Here is a 20,321-nt window from a genome sequence, read left to right on the forward strand (position 1 = left end):
CTACAATATTCTCTGGGCACCCAATCAACTTTTATTATCACATTTTATCTTCTAAGCTTACTTGCATCTTTGTCCACTATAAGAAATTGAGGTATTGGTTGGGGTGGGGTGAAAACCCTACTCAAGCAACAAGTGAAAGCACAGCACAAAAAAACCAAACCAAGTTATAAAAACAGATACATCTTTATTAAATAAAATGACACCAAAACAAGTTAAATCCAATTAGAACCAGAGTTATGAATCTTTAAAGTTTTTAGTGTAAAATAGTATCCAAAAGATCAAAGAACCAATCTCAGGTATCTGGTTGCTCGAGACCTGGCCAAAGTCAAACGTTAGGGCAGACCGTGATAGAGTGTGGGTCGGATACATGAGGAGGATTGGGACCAGTATCAGCCCACCTTCGGACTTTGAAACTTTTTTGAAAAAAGGTTCTCGAGAAGGTAAGAGTTTAGCGGGACAAGGCAGCAGGCAGTGACGGAGGAGGAGGAGGGGGGTGTCGTCGTCAGGGAGCCATTGGACGAAGTATCTCTGCAGATTTTTAACTTCTTACTTAGTCACTTTTTGGGAAGTCGAAAACCTCCAGTAGGACACAGCTGCAGGCTGTCGCAGTTTTGGGCTCCACGAGGCCGGATACCTTCACCAAGAGGTCCCTCTTAACAGGATTTACTGCTGTAGAGAAGAATGAAGGCCAACTGGCGTTGCCCTTGGGTGGATTGACTGAAAGATAGGTCTGATATTCTGTCAGTTCTAAGGAAGTCCCAGGCTTTTAGAGGAGTACCATCAACACCACTACCAGGGCTCAAGGACTGGGGAGGGGGTCTTGGGGGTGCTAGGGCTCTCTCCAGCAGAGGCCAAGTGCAGGGTTTAAGGCCTCAGGAGCTTGTTATGTCCCTGTCGCTCACACAGAAGGCCAGCCACTGAGCCCTAGAAGTCACTTCTGGTGGTCCTGGGTTCAATGAGATGGGCAGTTCTCCTTCAAGCAGCAAGGCAGTCCTCTGGTAGCTGTGGGGAAGTCCTATGGGGGTCGAGGAAATCCTTCTGAACTCTTTCACAAGTCTAGGATTGTAATGAAGAGTTGTTCTTAGGGTGCAATACTTATGCCTGGTGCCAGCCTTTGCGATGGGGGATAGCCTGGGCTACCCCACATCTTGTTCTGGAAAGATATTCCCTTCCCTGCCAAGGATTCAAGAAGTCTAGGCTGAGAAAAGGCTAGTGCCAGGATCCTTCATGTGTGCTGGAAGCAAGCCCTTTGAAGTGCAAGTGGGGCAGGAAACATTTCTGGCCCCCAGACATTCTCGCAAGATGGCCCATTTTGCTTATACCCAGTCCTCTGTGTCCTACTGTCTGGCCGGAATACACAAACTCCAACAGTAGAGCCATTCACAGTCATGTAACCTAGGACACTGGCAGAAGGCCCCAAATAGTTAGGGCAAGAAAATACCAATTTTCTAAATGTGGCATGTTCAGAATTGTGACCTAAAATCAGACTTATCATGAAAGATGATTTTAAATTACAATTCATTTGAGTCCAAACATGATATGTTTACCCGCTCTCAATAAAATGTTAGTACTTAATAGATGTAATAGATAACCCAATGTTATTCAATAGAAGAGATAGGCTGTAGAGTAGTGAAAAATGAATTGTGGAGTTTTTCAGTACCAGGAAATGTAAAAGTTAAACCCATATGTTCTAATTTTTAAATACAAAGCATCTTGCCCATGGACCTTTAGGGCCTACCTTACTGGTGACTATTAAAAAGGTAGAGTTAGTGCTAGTAAAAGGTTTATTTTGCAGGTCGAATTGGCAATTTAAAACTGCACTACAGGCTGCAATGGCAGGCCGGAGACCTGTTCTAAAGAGCTACTTCAGTGGGTGGCCCAATGAGTGCTCAGGCCCACTAGTAGCATTTGAGCTACGCACCCTGGGTACTTGTAGTACCACTTTACTAGGGACTTACAAGTACAAGTAAATTAAATGTGCCAATTAAGCTTAAGCCAATGTTATAAGGATTAAGTGAATGAGCACAAGCACTTTAGAACTGATTAGCAGTAGTAAAGTGCACAGAGTCCTAATGCCAACAAAAACAAATCCAGACAACAGGAGGGGTGAAGGAAGAAAGTTTGGGGGAGGACCACATCAAGGATGTCATGTCAAACATCCACCAACAATTAAATATTGGGGGTCAAACAAGCAGTAAAAGGTCTCTTTTTCATCATTGAGTCTATTGCTACAGTGCATCACTTTGGTTCCCAACATCATGACTTTATTTCCTTTATGCTCCTTTACATTACTGACTGTTTTTTGCTACATCACAACAAACAACTAAAATATAGTAGATGAGGAGCTCTACAAAACATGGGAAGTTGTTAGCACAGTAAGGAGAAATCCATATTTTTTTATTCCAGATCAAAGCAAACACTTCTCAAACTGACTCCTACAGAAAGCAGAGACATCCTGAACGCCTTTAGGGAACAGGAGCATCACTGAAAAGGAAAGTGATGAATTTAGAGGAATACCAAAACGTTGGCAAGTAGTTGTGTCTCTTTATATCTACCTTTTGACACACCACAAGAAACAACTAAAAATGTTTTATGTACTGAAAACTACAGAACGTGATCGCCTGTGGTTGCCAAAACAAGGAAGAAAATGTATTGAAGAAACAATATTTTTCTTTAACTCCAAGACAAAATAAGGAATCGGTCAAGCAGATTTCTTCAGAAAGCTATGATATGTAGAATTTGCAGCGGTAACAACATAAATTATTAAAATGTGAAATTATTATAACTTTTCCAAGTTAAATAAGAAAACAGTAAAATTTCTATTTTTCAAGAATTCCAAAGTTCACACTTACGCTACCATACTTCGAGCGGGAATAAAAATACTAAAATATGATTGGCCGAGGTACTATTTTCCAGTGAATATACCTTACCAGATTATGACCTCAAACGCTCCCAGGGTATACCAAAGCCCCAAAAAGGCATGGCTAATGTTTTAGGTAGTTAAAAGTTACTTATTGTGAGTAGATTGAGTATATAATAGTTGATTCTATGGCACTGGGACAGTCAAATAACATTTAAAAGTAGCACACAAAATACATGAATACATAAACTATTTTGTACTGGATTAAATTAGATTTTCAATACGGGGTTAGCGCACTTGTGCCACTAGTGGGAGTTGGAACACAATCAACAGTGCAACAAAAAATACACCGCCATAGCATACATTACAAAATATTCATTAAATATATTATTAAAGACTGGAGGTATTTTCAAAATGGAACATATCGCATATTAATTCATATTCTTCTACAGTTCATGGCCATTACATAACATTCAGCATGTAGTGTGCAATGCAATAATAGACAGGAAGTCATACATTGTAAAGGTAATCAATCAGTGCAAGGAAACACAATCAACAGTGATAAAGCTATGTGCTTTGTGTAAGAGTAAAGAGAGATCTTTTAATGTGTCAACATTTAGAATGAAATGTTTCTAATTCAAAATTGTAGGTCCACAATTTGTTCTTTTAACATTGGTACCACAATTGGATCATGCATACATTTAATGTGGTCTGAGATGGTCTGTGGCTTGAGGAGGTGCTCAAGGACAAGACATTTTGTTATATATGTAAATCTGCCTCAATAGTTGGTCAAGTGGTGTTCGGCACCCAGTATGGAGGATTCAACGTGTTTTAACCAAGCTGAATGATGGTTCACCTCTGGAAAAGGTCCTAGTTGATAAAGTTATTTAAAAAACTATAAGGGGAACTGTGAATTGATCCCTCATGCCAAGGGAAACTGTGAATTGATTCCTGATACCTTTAGTGTAGTTAAAATCCAGAAGAACAACTCAGGGGAATGGCATGAGAGCGGACTGACAAATAACATATGAGTTAGAAAAGACAATGTTGCGTCTATTGGATATTTTACAGCCTGCAACGAAAACTGGTAAAATTAAAAGTACATTGTGGCAGTTGTGTTTGGGACCGCAGATGGTTTTTATATCTATTTACAGGGGCTAACCTGGAGAAATAAAATGGAGTCAGTAGTTGCTTGGACCCTCATACGATGTGCATAGATATGTGGAAAAGGAAAGAAAGGAGTACTTTGAGTCTCTGTGGTGTCAGAGGGCCAGCAAGGCATTTTGAGAAGTATTTGGAACATGCTGTCTAAGGTTAAAGAAATAGATCCATGGGTAGGCCTTCCAGGATTATACGCTAATTAGGGAAGACCGGCATTCAGATAAACAAGTTACTTAATTTTGGTAAGATACTCTTCCTAACAGCTGACTCCTCACCTTTAGAAGATCCACAGGTAGCAGACTGGATCCAGAAGATGTAACAGCATTGCACCAGTGCGCCGGTAGGTGGTGGCAGGTAGTTCTTCGCCAACTTCATTATGCTCAGTAAATGAATAACAAAGCTGCGTAGAAGTGCTACCCCTATGTGCTGATGTTAGTTTCTTTCTTGACTCTGTGTGCACCCTCAGATATGGAGCCCATCAGGAATGAAAGATACTAGAATGCAGATTTCTAGGGTAGGGCCATTTTGGATTAGAAAAGAGACCATTACCCAGAATGGGAATGAGGGAGGGCGGTGAGGAATCTGTGGTTAGACAAAGTATCCACCAGAAAGAGCGCCATAAAGGTAAATAACTTGTTTTTCTGATTGATACTTCAAACTGCATATTCCTTACCTAGAGAATAGAGCAGTACGTCCCAATGTGGTGGGTCTGTGGGATGGCGTAGATCAAAAAGTCCTACAGGAACGAGTGAGCAAAATGCATTCCCTGTCAGACCTGGCTGTCAAGGCAGTAGTGCTTTGTGAACTTGTGAACTGTCGTCCATGTTGCACCCTGGCAGATGTCAAGTACTAGCACTGAGCATGCTAGTGGTAGCAGCCGTGGCCCTGGTGGAATAGGCCTACAACTCCTCCAGAGGCTGCTTCTCAGCTACCACAGATCTTGATAAAAAGGACTATCTGCCTTGACAAAGTCAATTTCTGCACTATTTTGTCCTTCTTTAGCCCAAAGAACTCTACAAAGAGCTAAGTGTCCCCTTGATCATCTTTGGTGCAGTCGATCTAGAAATTCAAAGCTCTTTTAGGATCCAGCCTATACAGTCTCTCCTCCTCCTTTGAGGGGTGAGGAGGTGCAAAGAACATTGGAAGATTGATGGACTGTCCAAAGTGGAAAGCCATAACTACTTTAGGCATGAAGGCCACTCTGGTCACCAGTACCACTATGGCATCACAAGAAGTTTTAGAAAAAATAAGTGAGTTAAACCTTTCACAAACCTCAATACAACGGGTGATTTGAACAGGGATGACTGGTCCGGTAAACACCAAAAACTGATAGGGAGAATAGATAACCTTTAACTGTGCCCAAAGAAAGTAATTGCTGGGACAAAGATAAGACAAAAATAGGACATCCGACAGTTTGGCCTGCAAGGGGTCAGTATTGCGGGTGCCACACTAGGCTAAAAACTAAACTCAGCATAAACAGACGTACTAGAAGAATGGTATGCAGCCTGGATGATCTCCACAACTTTGTGAGGAAAATCGAATGGTGGTAATATCCATTGCTCAATACCCACATATGGAGGTGCAGATAGTGCAGGGTTGGGTGCAGGTGCCCTGCTGCTGTGACAGGAGGTTCTCCGGGCATGGTACCTGATTGAAGGACAGATACTCATGCCCAGAAATTATGGGTACCACACTCTCTGTGCCAAATATGGAGCCACAAAGGGTGACCTAGGCCTGGCTGCTCCTCATCTTTTTCAGCACTTAGGGCAGAAGAGTTAGTGGCAGAAAGGTGTAGAGGAGTCCATGCTCCATAGTATCAGGAAAGCATCTGCAAAAGAGAGCATTCTTGGAAACTCCAATGCGCAAACATTTGACACTGAACGTTCTCTTTGGTGGCGAAAAGCTCTAGCCAGGGCACTCCCCATTGATGGAAGATGTCATGCGCCACCTTGGAATGCAACTGCCATTTGTGATCCACCAAGCATTGCTGGATGAGCTTGTCTGCCCTGCCATTCAAAGATTCTGTAAAGTTGGTCCACGACAACAGAAATGCCCTGGCACTCTAGTCAGCACCACAGAAGAAGGGCCTCCTGGTACAGGACCCAGGATGCTCCACTCCCTGTTTATTGCAGTAACATATGGAGATGGTGTTGTTCATGAGAACCTAAAGCAACCTTCCTTTGATGGATGGATGGATGGCAGGCCTTCATCACAGGGAAAAGCCCGTAGCTCCAACAGTCTTCTGATTGCTTCCTCTCCCAGATGACCTCACCAACACAGCAGTGATGCATCTGACAAAACAGTCAGCTCTGGGTGAGGCCGGGAGAGGGGTCTGCAGCTGGTTCAATTGAGCTTCAGCCACCACTGAAGGTCTTTTACAGTCTTCTTCAAAACCTGGATGGAATCCAGAAGGTTCCACTGGTGCTTGGCTCACTGAGTCTACAAGGTTCCACTGCAGAGTCCACATAAGCCACCTGGAGTAATCAAGTAGCAGGATGCCAAGAGTCCCAGATGCCTCTTACTGAGACCCAGGACCAATTATGAAACATCGCAATCAGAGCACAAATGTCCAAGATATGTTGTGGTGGAGGAAAGGCCCAACATTGCACCATATCAAGGATGGCTCCAATGAAGAGGAGCCTCTGTGAAGGAGTCAAGAGGTGACTTTGGCAAATTGATCATAAACTCTAACAATGTCAGGAAACTCACCATCTACGACTGCCTGTGACAAAGCCATCTTAAAAGGCCAGAAGTTAAGGTAGGGGAAAACTATTAGGTCCGACCTCCGAAGATGTGCTGCGATCATTGCCATCACTTTTGTGAACATCCGTGGGGTACTGGTGAGGCTGAAGAGGAACACAGCAAATTAAAAATGCTTCTAGCCAAGCTTGAGTCGCAAGTAATGACAGTGGGACTGCAGGAACGGGTACATAAAAATAATAGTCCTGTAGGTCCAAAACCACCATTCAGTTGCCTCGATCCAGGGCTAAGAGGACCTGGCCCAGTGTGAGCATCTTGAATTAGTCTTTCTGCAAGAAGGCTTTCAGATGGAAGAGATCAATATTAGGACGAGGGCCTCTGTCCTTCGGCACAAGAAAATATTGGGAGTAACAGCCAGTCCCTCCTTCCAGGGCCATAACCCTCTCTCTGGATTCTTTGGCCAAAAGAGCCTTCTCTCCTTGGAGAAGGAAGGACAAGTGCTCCTCTGAAAGATGTTTGGATACAGAAGAGAGGTGAGGCAGGTCAATAAGGAATGGCAGGATGTAGCCTTGTTGGATGATCTTGAGGACACACTATTTGTATTTTATATGTGGATACATCTGGAGGAAATATTTGATCCTGCCTCCCCACAGGATGGTCATGTGCCACTGAGGGCAAACTCAGCGGCTTGGTGGCGGCTGCCGGAGGAGTTTGGGACTGGGAAGTTTACTGTCCCTGATGGCCCGATGTTGCATGCTTGATCTCAGTCCCCTAAAGGACTGGGTGCCTGGTGCTTGGCAGGTGTGGGCCTTGGCATGGGCGGTATGGCAATCTCCTGCAGTAGCCTCATAAAGGATAAAACTGATGAGGATACTGTCTTGCGGTGTTAGAAGAGCCGAGGGAACACACCGTGGTCTGGTTTCTTTAAAGCAACCCTGTAGAGAGTGGGGTGCTCAGAGGGGTGAGAGGGACCACAGGACACTATGTTACAGTACACGTTCTTTTTATTGTGTTCTGAATTCGGGCCTTCTCTGTGGGGAAATAGTAGACCTCACAAAAGTCTTGGCGCTTAGTTCTGTGAGTCAGGTCAAACAAACAAAAATGGTTGGAGATGGTCTCTCCCTTTTCCTTCTCAGGAGTCTTCTTCAGCTCCTCGGGGTTGGGTTTCCGGGCTTCAGGGTCTCCCGCTCTCTCTTGGGCAAAGGTGCGGGGAAAGGAAAAGAAAAAACCAGATCAAGGTTGAAACCGGGATCTCGGTTTTCCCTTGTTCTTTCAGTGCTACTGTCACCAGTCACCACATAGTGGGGGAGAGGAACCGTGAGGGATTATCACGTGCTCGGGCAGAACTACCCCGCGTGCTCTAGCTCCCAGTGTCTCCACACCACCCCCACAAAAATGATCCCCTGAGTGGTACTCTCCTCAAGCCACGTCCCGTGTCCAGGGCCGTGGCGTAGGGACCCGGGGCGTCTGCTCCCTCCTGCAGCCTGCCGGTTTGAGCACTGTGTAAAAGTTGCTCCTCTGGTTCCACGTGTTTCCGCTTTGCTCGTCTTCGTCCTTCTTGCCGCTCGCTTCTGCTTCATGTCCTACAAAGCATTGCAATACCACCCCGACCAGAAGCTGGCATTGACTGTTCTGAGGGCTAGACTGGCAGAGGAAAATATCTGTTCCCCAAAGGTCTTAAGCTATTTCAACCCTCTGTCCGGAGGAGTAGTTGGCAAAGAGTGGGGTTTCACTCTACTGGTTGAAGCTTGAACCACCAAACTCTCTGGTGTGGGGTGCTGTCTTAGAAAGTCAAGATTACCTGGCACTGGCCTGAAAGGTCTGGCAACCTGCCTGTTTACCGGAGGGCAGGAACAGGGCTTAGACCACATGCCCACAAGAGTGTCAGTCAGAGCCTTATTAAATGGAAGCAAATGCTTCGATGGAGTTTGACTAGATTGTAAAGCCACTGATAAAACATGGCGTTTTACCTCCATAGTGTGTAACTGCAAATCTAAAACTGCTGCAGTGCATGTCATCCCCACACCAAAGAAGGCACTTTGTTCTGTTGCTGGTCTTATCGAGGGGAGATTGAGCGGTTGGGAAACATAACACGGTGTCAAGGGAAGTGTCCAACTCACTAGCAGCTTGTAAGTCCAGAAATACATTTTCATCCTCAAAACGTTGGGCAAAACACCTCCCTCATCATCATTCCCACAACCAAAGGCAGGTAACCTCAGATCACAGTTGGAACGAAAATGTTGTTGGAGCACTGAGGTACAGGTCTAAGATAATGGGATTGTTCAGTCTTTATCTAAATGGCCTGGGTGTGTCAGTTTGGCATCAAGACGTCGCCTGGATAGAGGATGACAGGAACGGAGTCGTCCTCTGGTGCCAATTTCTATAACACTGGGATCGGCATAGATCTTAGTACCAGACTGGGAGTCAGCTACGGTGTCAGTGCGGACCTGAGGCAGATTCTAGAGGCACACATGGAGTTCCTGATGGTGGTACTCCGACTGGAGGCTTCTGCAAAACGATTGGGCCAAAGGCATGCCAAAGGAAGCCAGAAGGGTGCTGAAAATGCGCAACATGACCTCTTGAAATGCCTCAATCTACTGCGATGTTGCCAACAGCCCGGGAACTTTGGGTTCATCTGGATCAGTTGCAGTATTGCCTCTTCAGAGGGGGACAACAAGCTAGGCCACAGGGCAACATGACATCCTCGTGACTTCTCAGATTGAAAGTGCCAGGACTGGGACAAATTCCACTTGGTCTTTTTGTGCTTTCATTGGACTTGGACATACTGGAAGACTTGGACCTTGCCAATGACCTGTCGCAGGAACATCCTCAAGAGTGGGAATGGGTCTCCACCCTAAACTTCGCGTGGGAGCCGGACTTCAGTGATGTACAGCTTGGCTTCATGATATTGGATCGCCTTTGGGATCATAAAGGTGCACTCCATACAGGACTTGAAGGTGTGTGTTGAACCCAAACACCAGAGGCAGAAGTCATTAGGATCTGGTGAAAAAAATCATCATAAGATCAGGAAAAAGTTGGGAGCGACCTCCGGATCTGCATATGAAGGTACAGAAAGAAAGGAACTGCCATCTGCTTGCCGTGGTGGCGCTTGTATACGGCTCTGTTTGTCACTTACTGAGCAGAAGAAAGTAACCATGGAGCTGCACGACACCACCTACCAACGCACAGGAGCACTGCTGTTAAATCTGCTGGAACTAGTCAGGCACTTGGGAATGTGCTAAAGGGGAGGAATCCGCAGTTAAAAGTATCCATCAGAAAGAGGAGACCGAACACAGTAACTACAGTGCTGGGTGATGACGTGTGCGGTGCATCCACGTCCATGTATTGCTGAGAAATGCAGTCCAGGTGAGAGTGACTTCACTGTCGGAAATAGGTAACGGGATTGAAGATGTCAGGGGACATCCCCCAAAAGGAGAAGGTGTAAACTTGCTTGGGAGATGGAAAGCCAGGTCGTGATCTGTTATTATGTAAAGACATTCAAAGTTGAAGCGATGTAGAAATTGCATGAAATGCGGGGAAGTATACAGACGTGAATTGTCCTAAGATGTTATTTATTTCTGACAATGCATGAATCCATTGTAGAATGGTGTCAATTTGAAGTATTTGGGTCGCTCCCCTGTTCAGGAGCAGGTGTTCAGTGCACCCTCCCCCTTGGGCCTGTATTGAAAAATCTTGATTAATATACAATACATTCCATTTTGGAAATGCCTCTGCGATGTATTCATATTTAATGAATATTTTGTAACACGTCATGACGGAACAATTTCTGTTGCATGGATTAAATTATGCTGAAAACTTGGATTTTGCAATCAAATCCAATTTTGTGATTTACCACTTACCCAAATATTAAATTTGACAATATCACAGTTAAATCATTTTGAGGCAAAATGACGCACTTGAAATTAGAGATCACACTCGAAACAGGCTTACATTTTCCCCACACGGCTTCCACCAACACATCACCCCTACTTTTGAAAACATTTGGTAGGCATAGTGTATACCTGTTAAAACGGCCGTGAAGACTTGCTTGTAGTGGGAAGGAGACTGAAATGAAGTCGGAATAAGGACTTCCCTTTTGGGAAGGCTGGCATTTTCCACCGTTGTCTCACTGGGGAAAGACAGCTCGGAGATGCACATGTTCTGTAAAACAACAAATCACATGAGAAGGACAGTGTGACTGACATCTGCCGCAGATGTTCTACCCTAATGACTCCTCTGCCCAAACTTCCTTCAACTAAGTCAGGACTGATGTACGATCAGGGTAGAACATCTGTTTGCAGGTATGAACAAAAAAATACTGAATGCTACAATTCCTTAACTTTTATGGCCTGAGCATCAATTGCAGACTACACAGAGACCAGCCACTGGCAAAGACAATAGGCCTGACATTGGCAAACTGGTGCAATGTTTTTTTTTTATATGCAATCAAGGAGAACTAGCTAATGTTTAAGAGCTGTGTGGTGTATCTGGGAAAGAAAAACGTTTTCTTATGAAAGCCCTCACCCACCAACCTAGTTGGTGGCATGGTTCATCATCGGGTCCCACCCGGTGGCACCGAGCGTGCCCCGGGTGTGCTACGACGCCGGTTTACAGCGGAGTGGGTTTTTGAGGACTGAGTGTGCTGTGATTGTGTAAGAGTGTGAGTTAAAAACTGTCCTTGGGTCCCCTTACCCACGGGGGTTATTTAATAAGTGGGCCTTTGGCAGTAATAAAAACAAGGCGGATGTATCTGGAGTTAGTAATGGTCTCCTAACATCCATTGTGGTCGACATGTTGCAGCCAGGCCTTGAAACTACTCTGGCTTTCTTCAGGACCTATGTGCATAAAGTGAATGGTCAACAAATCTAATAGGGAAGACCAATTATGTGCTGCACTCGCTAAGGTGCATTATAGGTAGAGGGTTAATGCCCGCCCGAAATCTACCTGTGGGAAGAAAAATAACATATAGAACAAGACAGACAAACACACAAATTTGGCATTTAGTGGCTATTATGCAAGTTGTAACATGCAGAGGATTGCCGCGGTGTCCGTGATGTAATCGGAAAATAGCGGCTATGTGGAAATATTTTTTTTTGCACACTTATGCCACAGAAATAAAAGTAAAAAAAAGAAAAAAAAGAAGAATTCTGCGACCTATAAGCGGTTACAATATAATTTCAATAAAATGTTTACATTTAAAACATTTACTGGAGTATCGGTTTTACTATCAAATGTTTTTAAATAATAAGTAGTTCAGTTGTGCTTTGCATCTCATTATTATTTGTGAAGGAGGCAATAATAAATCAAATTGCAGGCCGCTACAACGTTACTTATCACAGGCAGCTACATTATTACAATGTCACTTAAACTCTTTCTAACACTAATATAAACAAGCATTAGCAAAGCCAATAGGTCTCGGCAATGCAAGAGCTATTGGCTTTGTCAATGCCATGTCTTTTAGCATTAGGATGGGCTGCAAGAAGCAGTGAAAGCCCAGTCACAGTTTCTGGGAGCCACCTGCGTGAACAAGGATGACTTTGGGATACTATTTTTACTGAACCCTTAAACATTTGCAAAGGTTTTCACGTAATGTTTGCAGGCTTTGAAATGAAGTAAAAAGCATTACATTAAGCTTTGTTGACATACAATTATGGACACAAATCAATGTGTTACATCTGGAATAATTTTGTGGCGCTCTTGCAAGTACCCAGCTTTGATATGATGTTTATGTGTAAACGTACTCAAACACACATGTGCTGAGTTAACTGGTCTGCAGTGCACGGCACACCATTACAATACGTAAGATCTGCACCCCGGAAGCAGGGACTGGAGAGCCACGGGCCAGGCCCTGCAGGATCCAGCGACAGAGGCACTGCTGATTCTAATTCTACCTCTCTCTCGCTCCCTCTACAGATGACACTGTGTGCAACCTAGAACAGTGGCTGCAGCCCACTCGCCCTGGTTGTTGAAGAGCCTCCATATCTTGGTGAGCAGGATGCCCATACTGGGGCATTGCGCTTGTCCGTTGCACGTATCCAATGCCTGATTTGTCTGCCTCTAAGGCTACGGTCACTGCCTCAGCATGCTCTGGGCAGCCTGACACTGAGCGCCTCGCCTAGCTGTTCAGTGGCTGCAGCGCAGACATGGCTCCCCTCCGCCCTGGCCCCTGTTCACAGTTCCACTGCACCAGTCTGCACTAGCTGTGGCAAACTAACAAACCCGACGCAACTGCAAGAGATATGACCCCGGAAACGCTAGGGGATAGTCATAGAAGAAATACGTTCACAGCAGCATTCCTTCAGAAGAAACGGGTATGTTTAATAAAGTGAAATTACAGAAGCAGCAGTGTCTTACCAAATATAAGATTATTTCAAAAATATGTTTTGTACACTATTAGTAAGACTATTGTAAAGTAAATGCGCAATGTCGACGTCACTGCTTAGAGCATTACCATTAAAAATAAATGTTTAGGTTCCAAGAAAGCCTTTTCAAGCTTTAACTTTTGGTCTCCGCAAATCAGGATATAAAGCTTAACAAAGTGCCGTTATTGTGGCAGTCATTACAGGAGGTGTTTAGATGAGGTTGACCAAACACATGGAGCAGCACAGGATTAAAAAAAAAAAATGGCATTGGTAGTTATTTAAAACACCAGCTCTCCTAACGAGTGGTGGGACTGACCACCCATTTAAAAAAATTAAAAAGTTGTCCTGAAACAATAGAGACAAATGGCCCTAGCGTATGTTTAACAGTACTTGGTCGGTGCTCTAGGGGAGGACTAAACACTGGAAGAGGCATGACATATGCATGCCCTTGACAAATGGGGAGAGGGAAAAACAGAGTGAAGTTGGTGCCGGCAAATGGGAAGCCTATAGGCGGGCTGTAAACCCATGAAGTCGATACACCATGTCTCTTTAGAGCAGAGACCTGAAAATGAGACAGAAAAGAAATAACCATCTAATTGGATATCCGAAGTGCATGAGACCGTATTTAAAGTTATTATTAAAAAAATGAAATAAAGTAAGTACACTATGGACCAACTTTATCATCGAAGAGAATTGAAACATTTAGAATGATGTGAACAATGTCCACAGGCTTTGTGCAATCACTTAAAGTGAAGTGAGATAATAGGTAAGGTGGGTTTACCGAAAGTTTCAAGGTGTATTCAGAAGCGGACAGAAGCAAAATGTATACTGCAATTTAACAGGCCAATGGATGAAAGATGCTGATCAAAGCCCCTTAATTTATCTATATTATTTATGGATTATTTGAAAAAGCAAAAGTCTGATGAGACCGTTAAAGCGGTCTTAAAGGTCAGACCTTAAAAATATGATGATTCATCGACTGAAACGAAATGTATTCTGCTTAATATTATGCTTGTGGTTCCCATGATCTCAATGAATTAGAACTGGCAATAGCTCGAGCTGGGACCAGAATCTGCATTCTAAAGATCTATTCAAGTCAGGCCTAGCATTTATCTTACAAACACATTCTTCCCACACAGACGGCCATGCTGTGTAGTACTACTTTAATGGTGACAGCCATCTTTGTGATTACTAACACTGAATTTTACAGGACATTGACTTAGCATCTCAAGTCTTTCAAAGCTGTTTAGTTTTTTATTGTATATAAGCTTTGTGACTGCCAAAGGAGTAAATCCCTCCTTCCACTCTTCATAGCCTCACCTGTCTAACAATGTCACTGCAACTTGTATTTAATCTACTCCCAGCCTGAACCGACCATTTACTTTTAGCTAACATGGAACTAGTGGCTCCTTCCTTTTAACGAGCCATCAAGCCATCCTATGCCGTTTCTGGATTGACTTCTACCCAAGTGCCTCCACAGCTAATCCACCACGAGACAAAATATCACACAGCAAACAGCACAGAAGACCAGTCTTTGCCAACAGACTCGGACTGCAGCAGTCTGAGCGGGATTCAGTTCAGAACCAAAGTCAGAGAGCTGGTGCTATACATGATGCTAAGTACCCCTGTGGGATGTTCTGGCGGTTTTTTGCATGCCCTACAGATAGGAGCTGGCACCCAGAGAGAGCCAAGCTGATTTATGGAACAATTCTCACTAGTCACACCAATAGTCCATGAACCGGGTGCAGCTTGCAGAGGCAGTCTCTCAGGTTAGGTGCTTGCCACACCAAATCCATCTTGGGACAGTCTGGCAAGCAACAGCTTGCCCGGTGGACAGGAAAACAGCACATCCAGAGACCTAAACCCAGTAGACTTACTGTCACTCACACCGCCAATCGATCAACTAAAGCAAGGTAAGATACAAGTCTCTGCCACTGGGTGCACAGCACAACAATCCTCTCTGAATCTCATCCCCCCAAACAACATTTCCTAGAGGCTGGTATAAGGGAAGTGGGTTCCACTGATATACTCTCCTTGTCGTGCATCCGTTTAGCCATGAATCCTATTTTCTGGTGCCTGGAAACATTTCCTCTTGGAGGAACTGAGTTCCATAAAATTTAGAAGGAAGTCTGTGAAGGAGGGGTCCTGGGGCTACCTTGAAGGTAACTCAAATGTTGGTGGCAATCAGAATACGATTGTTGCCACACTTTTGTACTACTGTTCCCAGGCAACTGAGAGCTGCAGGAGAACACATTTCAACGCCACTGATTCTTTGCACAGCCTTCAGGATCAGTGATGTGACCAACATAACTAAAGTGAAAAGGAGCACTGTTGGAAGTAGTGTGCCAATTTACAGTGCCCACCATTCTGCAATCTTCAGAAGAAAAGCAAGGGAACGATCAGACGTAGATCATTGCCAACTTGCAAGTTTTTCCTCCTCAGGAGGAAATTTCTTTATGGAAGGTCCTAGGGATAATTCAGTTCTACAGATAACATGTGACATGGGACAGTTCCTTTTGCTTATTCTGAAAGATGCTGAGAGTAGGGAATTACGTCTCTGGTATGATTTCATCTCAATTTCTTTGCCTTGTCTGTTTTGCTGGACTTGAGACTCTGTGCATTTTACCCCTGATAAACAGCAGTAAAGTGGTTGTGCTCCCTCTTTAAACATAAATACACAAGTGGTCCCCATGTGGAAAGTGTGGCCTTTAACTTCCACGGCAGCAGTTTACAAAAAACACTCACTAGTAAGGTTTAGAAGGCGATATACAATGTTATTGTTAATTCACAATGAGATTGCCTAGTTACAAACAAGAACATCATTGTATTCATCAATTTTTCAGGTTAAGGTGCTTCTAAGAGTGAGATGGCACAGTGAAAGTGATAATTTGAATAATTTGTGCATAAGTGCTATACGTTGTTCAAGTATTTACATGTGACTGATAAGGACATTTTAGATGAAAAGCGAAAAACTCCCATTGGGAGTGTTCAGATCCTAAATCAATTTGAAAACAGTCCACTTTAGTAGTTGTCTGTCAACGTTTCAACCCCCAAAACACAATTATTTAGAGAAAGTTCATCATCAGGACAGAAAATATAAAGAGGAACAAAAGAATCATGTATCAATCAGACAGTACGATTAGATGTGATCTTAAGGATTGTGGAATGCAATCTAATAACATACCATGGGCTGTAGCAATGGATTTCACAATCAAGGATGATTGTATAAATCTTTCATGGAAAACCTCAAGGGAGCTCGCATGTGAAATGTCAAGCTGTAAAGAAATATGGCTAGTTCACTCTTGTAGTATAGTGAACTTGTGTATATGTACTGGAGTATAAAGTATGATCAAATGGCACACCGAGGGACTAAGTCAAGATATCCCACAATCCAGGCTGATTCGGTCAATCTAGTGATGAGGTTTGCATCTGAATAGCCAAGCTGTAAGCTAACATATCACATTAAGTCTACTGTGTGTCACAGATGATGGTGAACCTAATAGGTGAGGTAAGGAGTAACGGCACTAACTTGTATTTTCAATGAATAAAGAGCCCAGTGTGTCTGGAAAAGTATCACAGCAATCTATAAAAGAAACACTGAGGGACTGTGTTTCTAGTTCACCTAGCGGAAAAAGAGCTCTCTTCATGTGTACTCACGCAAGTGGCTGTGGGTATTGCATTAAGCGCACTCCGGGAAGTTATCAGCAATTATCTCAAATGGGCATGATGAGTATAACAAGAGGTGCATATTATGATATACACATTATCCTGGGGTAATCAAACAGAGAATGGAGATATAATGTCTTATAAACATCTCCAGCTACCAATAAGTTGATACTACTGGAAACGGTTGAACAATATCTCCAAACAAGTATTGCTTACAACTTTAAAAACAGATGTAGTCAAACTGACTCACCCATTATTGAACTCGAGCAAATCTAAAAACTTATTGTGAAAGTTAATGATCAGCATGGTAAAAGAATTGTATAGTAAGCTAAATCAATGGTGAGCATAATAAGACTCACCCATCTGGTGCAGAAACAGGTACTAATTGAATGTGTTTGTCATCTGTGATAAAGAATCATTTAAGAAAAATCAGGAATTTCAATAAGAACGAGCACGTGTTTTCTGCTAAGCAGAAAAAACCAAGCTGACTCACCGGTGAAAAGTTTCTGTACTTGCCAATTAATGGGACTGCATCCGAAAAGTAAGGGTGAACAAGCAATGGAAAGGCCAGCAGGGTTAGCTTATGCAATCTATTGGCTTTGTCAATGTGTTTTAGTGCAAGTTGCTGTCCGAGATGCGGCAAGCACCAACCCCATCATAGCGCTTTTTCTTTTTACTTTAAGCCTTGTCGACCAACAACCTGTGTTGCAGTGCAACATGTTAAAAAACACAGCACAAGGGGTCATTGGGACATGAGGAAGGAGGGTGGGGAAACAAGTGATAGAGGGTGAGGGGGGTGTGAGAAACAAGGGGTGGGTTAGAAATAAAAGGTAAGCGGGAGGGGGCAGGGAGGTTTAGGAGTGAAGGAAAGCAGGAGTGTGCCAAATGAAAAGTGCTTTGACATGGACTCAACATGGTCTGCGCTATATAAAATGTCCAATAGGCAAGAAATAAATAAGAAACAAATGCCAAATATCTGTGTTAATAATGTTTAGTCTACCCAGTTGCCTACATTCCCTGTCTACAGAAAAGATTACAGTGTGTCTGTTATAGGTGGTAGCTCACATAGTAACATTCTGTATTCTGTGATCTTCCTCATTGAGAAGCTGTCAAGGCACTAGAGGCCTCGAGGGGACGTGTTTCCATCTCCACCAGGCAAGGTACTATACATAAAAGTCCCCATCAGTAAATCTCCAGTGAAAGGAAGGGTGCAGTACACGAGAATACTACTAGAAACTTCACAAAAGAAAATCAAAAAAAGGAAGGACAAAAAAAACAACAATAACATAAAAAAAAAGGGCTGCTACATTTCGTGCAGCTAACAAAATACCACAAAGCAGTCTGGCTTGTTGCAGATCAGAGAAGTTAACAGCAAAGCACAAAGCTAAGAAAGCAGACCACAGGCCTGGATGAACTGCTCGGGTATTTGTTTAAGGAGATCGATATCAGTTTTCCTTTTTAATAGACTCATCTGGGGGCAGTTAATGGGCAGGATTTCACTGGAGGCACTGATAACTTCAATTCTAAAACGAAGGGGAAGGAACAAAGGTGTGCAGGCCACAGAAAATACAAACAGATTTTATTGTTGATAGACACAAGACCACAATTCTGACATTTAACAGGAGAATACATGTATGAATTCTGTGAAACGTACATGTTACCTTCGGGGCACTTGTCTGCGCTAGAAGAAAACCACGTAAAGTACACTTGGAGAGCACCAGATATGAAAAAAGCTTCACATGGCTCTCGCGTTCCTCCAACAGGAAAGCGGGTGGGAGCTAAAGCGGTTTAGAAACCAAAGTAGGAGGGAGGGTGGTTTAAGGAGAGTGGTATGTGCAGGGAGTGGGTTTTAAATGGATGGCAAGCCCATGGATCTTAAAAATACTGGAGATAGGGGGAGGGAAAGGTGGGGAGTGAAGGAGAGGGCCCGAAAAAACAGAAAATGCTGAGAAACTAAGTCAGATCATAACACTGAATATGAACTGGATGCCATATACAGGCTGTTTTTATTTTGATTAGGGACAGTCTGATATCGGACGAGAGAGTACAGAGATATTTTTACATTTTGTAAAAGGTGGAGGTGAAGCTCGTGCGCAGGTCAAGTCCAACTCTCTGTGAGAAACTGCCTTTGTCCTACTGCTGTGCATTTCAGCAGTTTCACTGCCATCACCATATCCAAATAAGCCATGTTCCTCACCCAAGGGCGCAACTTCCCGATCCTGCAATCTTCGAATCTCAGTCTGCAATAGCGCCAGTCACCCGGCAGAGGGCGCAATGTTGCAATCAGGCCTCGGATCATTAGGCTGTAATAGTTCCAGCACTCTGGCAGGCGCTGCCCCTTTCCAGGCCACGCAAACTCGGACACTGCTCCTTGATGTCAGCACTGCCGCCTAAGAATTCCTTGGACTGTGACCCGATGCCTGAGCCGGGAGCCCCTTAGAAGCTCATCTGCAAGGTGTCCACATCCAGGCAGATCCGGCAGAAGGTGAGCAGGGCTCTGGAATGGGGGTGCAACTAGTGCTGGGAGGGTGGGAGTAAGGGGAGCGTACAATGAACAAGAGGGCACGTTGTGTGAGACAGGATAGGGCATGCTTGGTACGGATGCAGAGGAAAGTCAGAATGACAGAGAGAGTCGGCAAACTGGAGAGAAACAAGTAGAGGGCATGGCTATAGAGAGGCAGTGGAAAGGGCAAGTTGAATAGAGGCAGGAACAAAGGCATGCTGAGAAACATAGGTGGGCATGTTCAAGAAGAAGGACATGCTTCAGAACTATTGACGTGGGCATGAAAACAAGGCAGCCGACAAGCATGCTTAAAATGCATGCAGCCAGGCGAAGATTAGATAAAGGTAAACACTGTGCAGGGGAAACCTAATATAAGTAGTTCCATCAAGCATATTAAAACAGTACTTGGGCCAAAGGAAACTGAATAGAGACACACAGGAGGAACAACAGGAAATAGTATGCTACAACCAATAGAAACCGAGGAAAAGTAAGAGGCAAGCACAGGAACAAATCGAAAGTAGGGGCGGGATGTAAGCCCCTTTTAATATATTAAATATAATACATTTCAAAAGCACTGTGCAGGCAAAACATAAAAAGAGAGTCAGTGGCTCTCTTGAAAGTCAGGAAGCTGAAGCAAGCGATGCCTACCGAACCCACTTCTAAGTATGGAGCGCTCTGGTCGGGTTTCGCGTTCTTTGCCGCGGTTGCGTGCATGTTGAAGGAGCAGCAAAAGCTGCGTTTCTCAGAATAACAGAGTTAGTTATGGCTATAATCAATTGCAGGAATTGTCCAAAGAGCAGATTGTCCCTCAGACGTATCGGATGACTACTGGTATAGTTTAATAGACAGTTCCTCTAAGTCGGTTTTCTGTAAAGTAATACAAAGTTTTTATCTTCTTCTATTCCCACACGTAGGTCGTGAAAGGGGATGTTATTAGTACTCGGTTCAATCGTGAGATATCTGAATGTGGTAATCATGCATTTTCCATCCATGGGGATATTCTTGCCTTATTTACATAAATCCCATTCACTCCTCTATCTACTACAACACATGGATAGTTTTCCTTCTA

The 20,321-nt window shown here is 43.7% G+C and overlaps 1 protein-coding gene across 5 annotated transcripts in view; it reads right to left on the minus strand.

Annotated features, from left to right (window-relative positions):
- ZGRF1 (zinc finger GRF-type containing 1) overlaps nucleotides 1-20,321 on the minus strand; it is a 619,324-nt gene that overhangs the window by 281,463 nt on the left and 317,540 nt on the right. For all 5 annotated transcript variants that reach the window (XR_014978114.1, XM_085641436.1, XM_085641435.1 and 2 more), the window contains one exon: nucleotides 10,744-10,882. Coding sequence is in view for 4 of the 5 variants with exons in the window: in XM_085641436.1 (XP_085497562.1) it covers nucleotides 10,744-10,882 (139 nt within the window). In the remaining variant the exon portion in view is untranslated. The remainder of the gene's footprint in view (nucleotides 1-10,743; nucleotides 10,883-20,321) is intronic.

Source organism: Triturus cristatus, chromosome 2_2, assembly GCF_964204655.1.
Source record: "Triturus cristatus chromosome 2_2, aTriCri1.1, whole genome shotgun sequence".
Taxonomy (NCBI): Eukaryota; Metazoa; Chordata; class Amphibia; order Caudata; family Salamandridae; genus Triturus; species Triturus cristatus.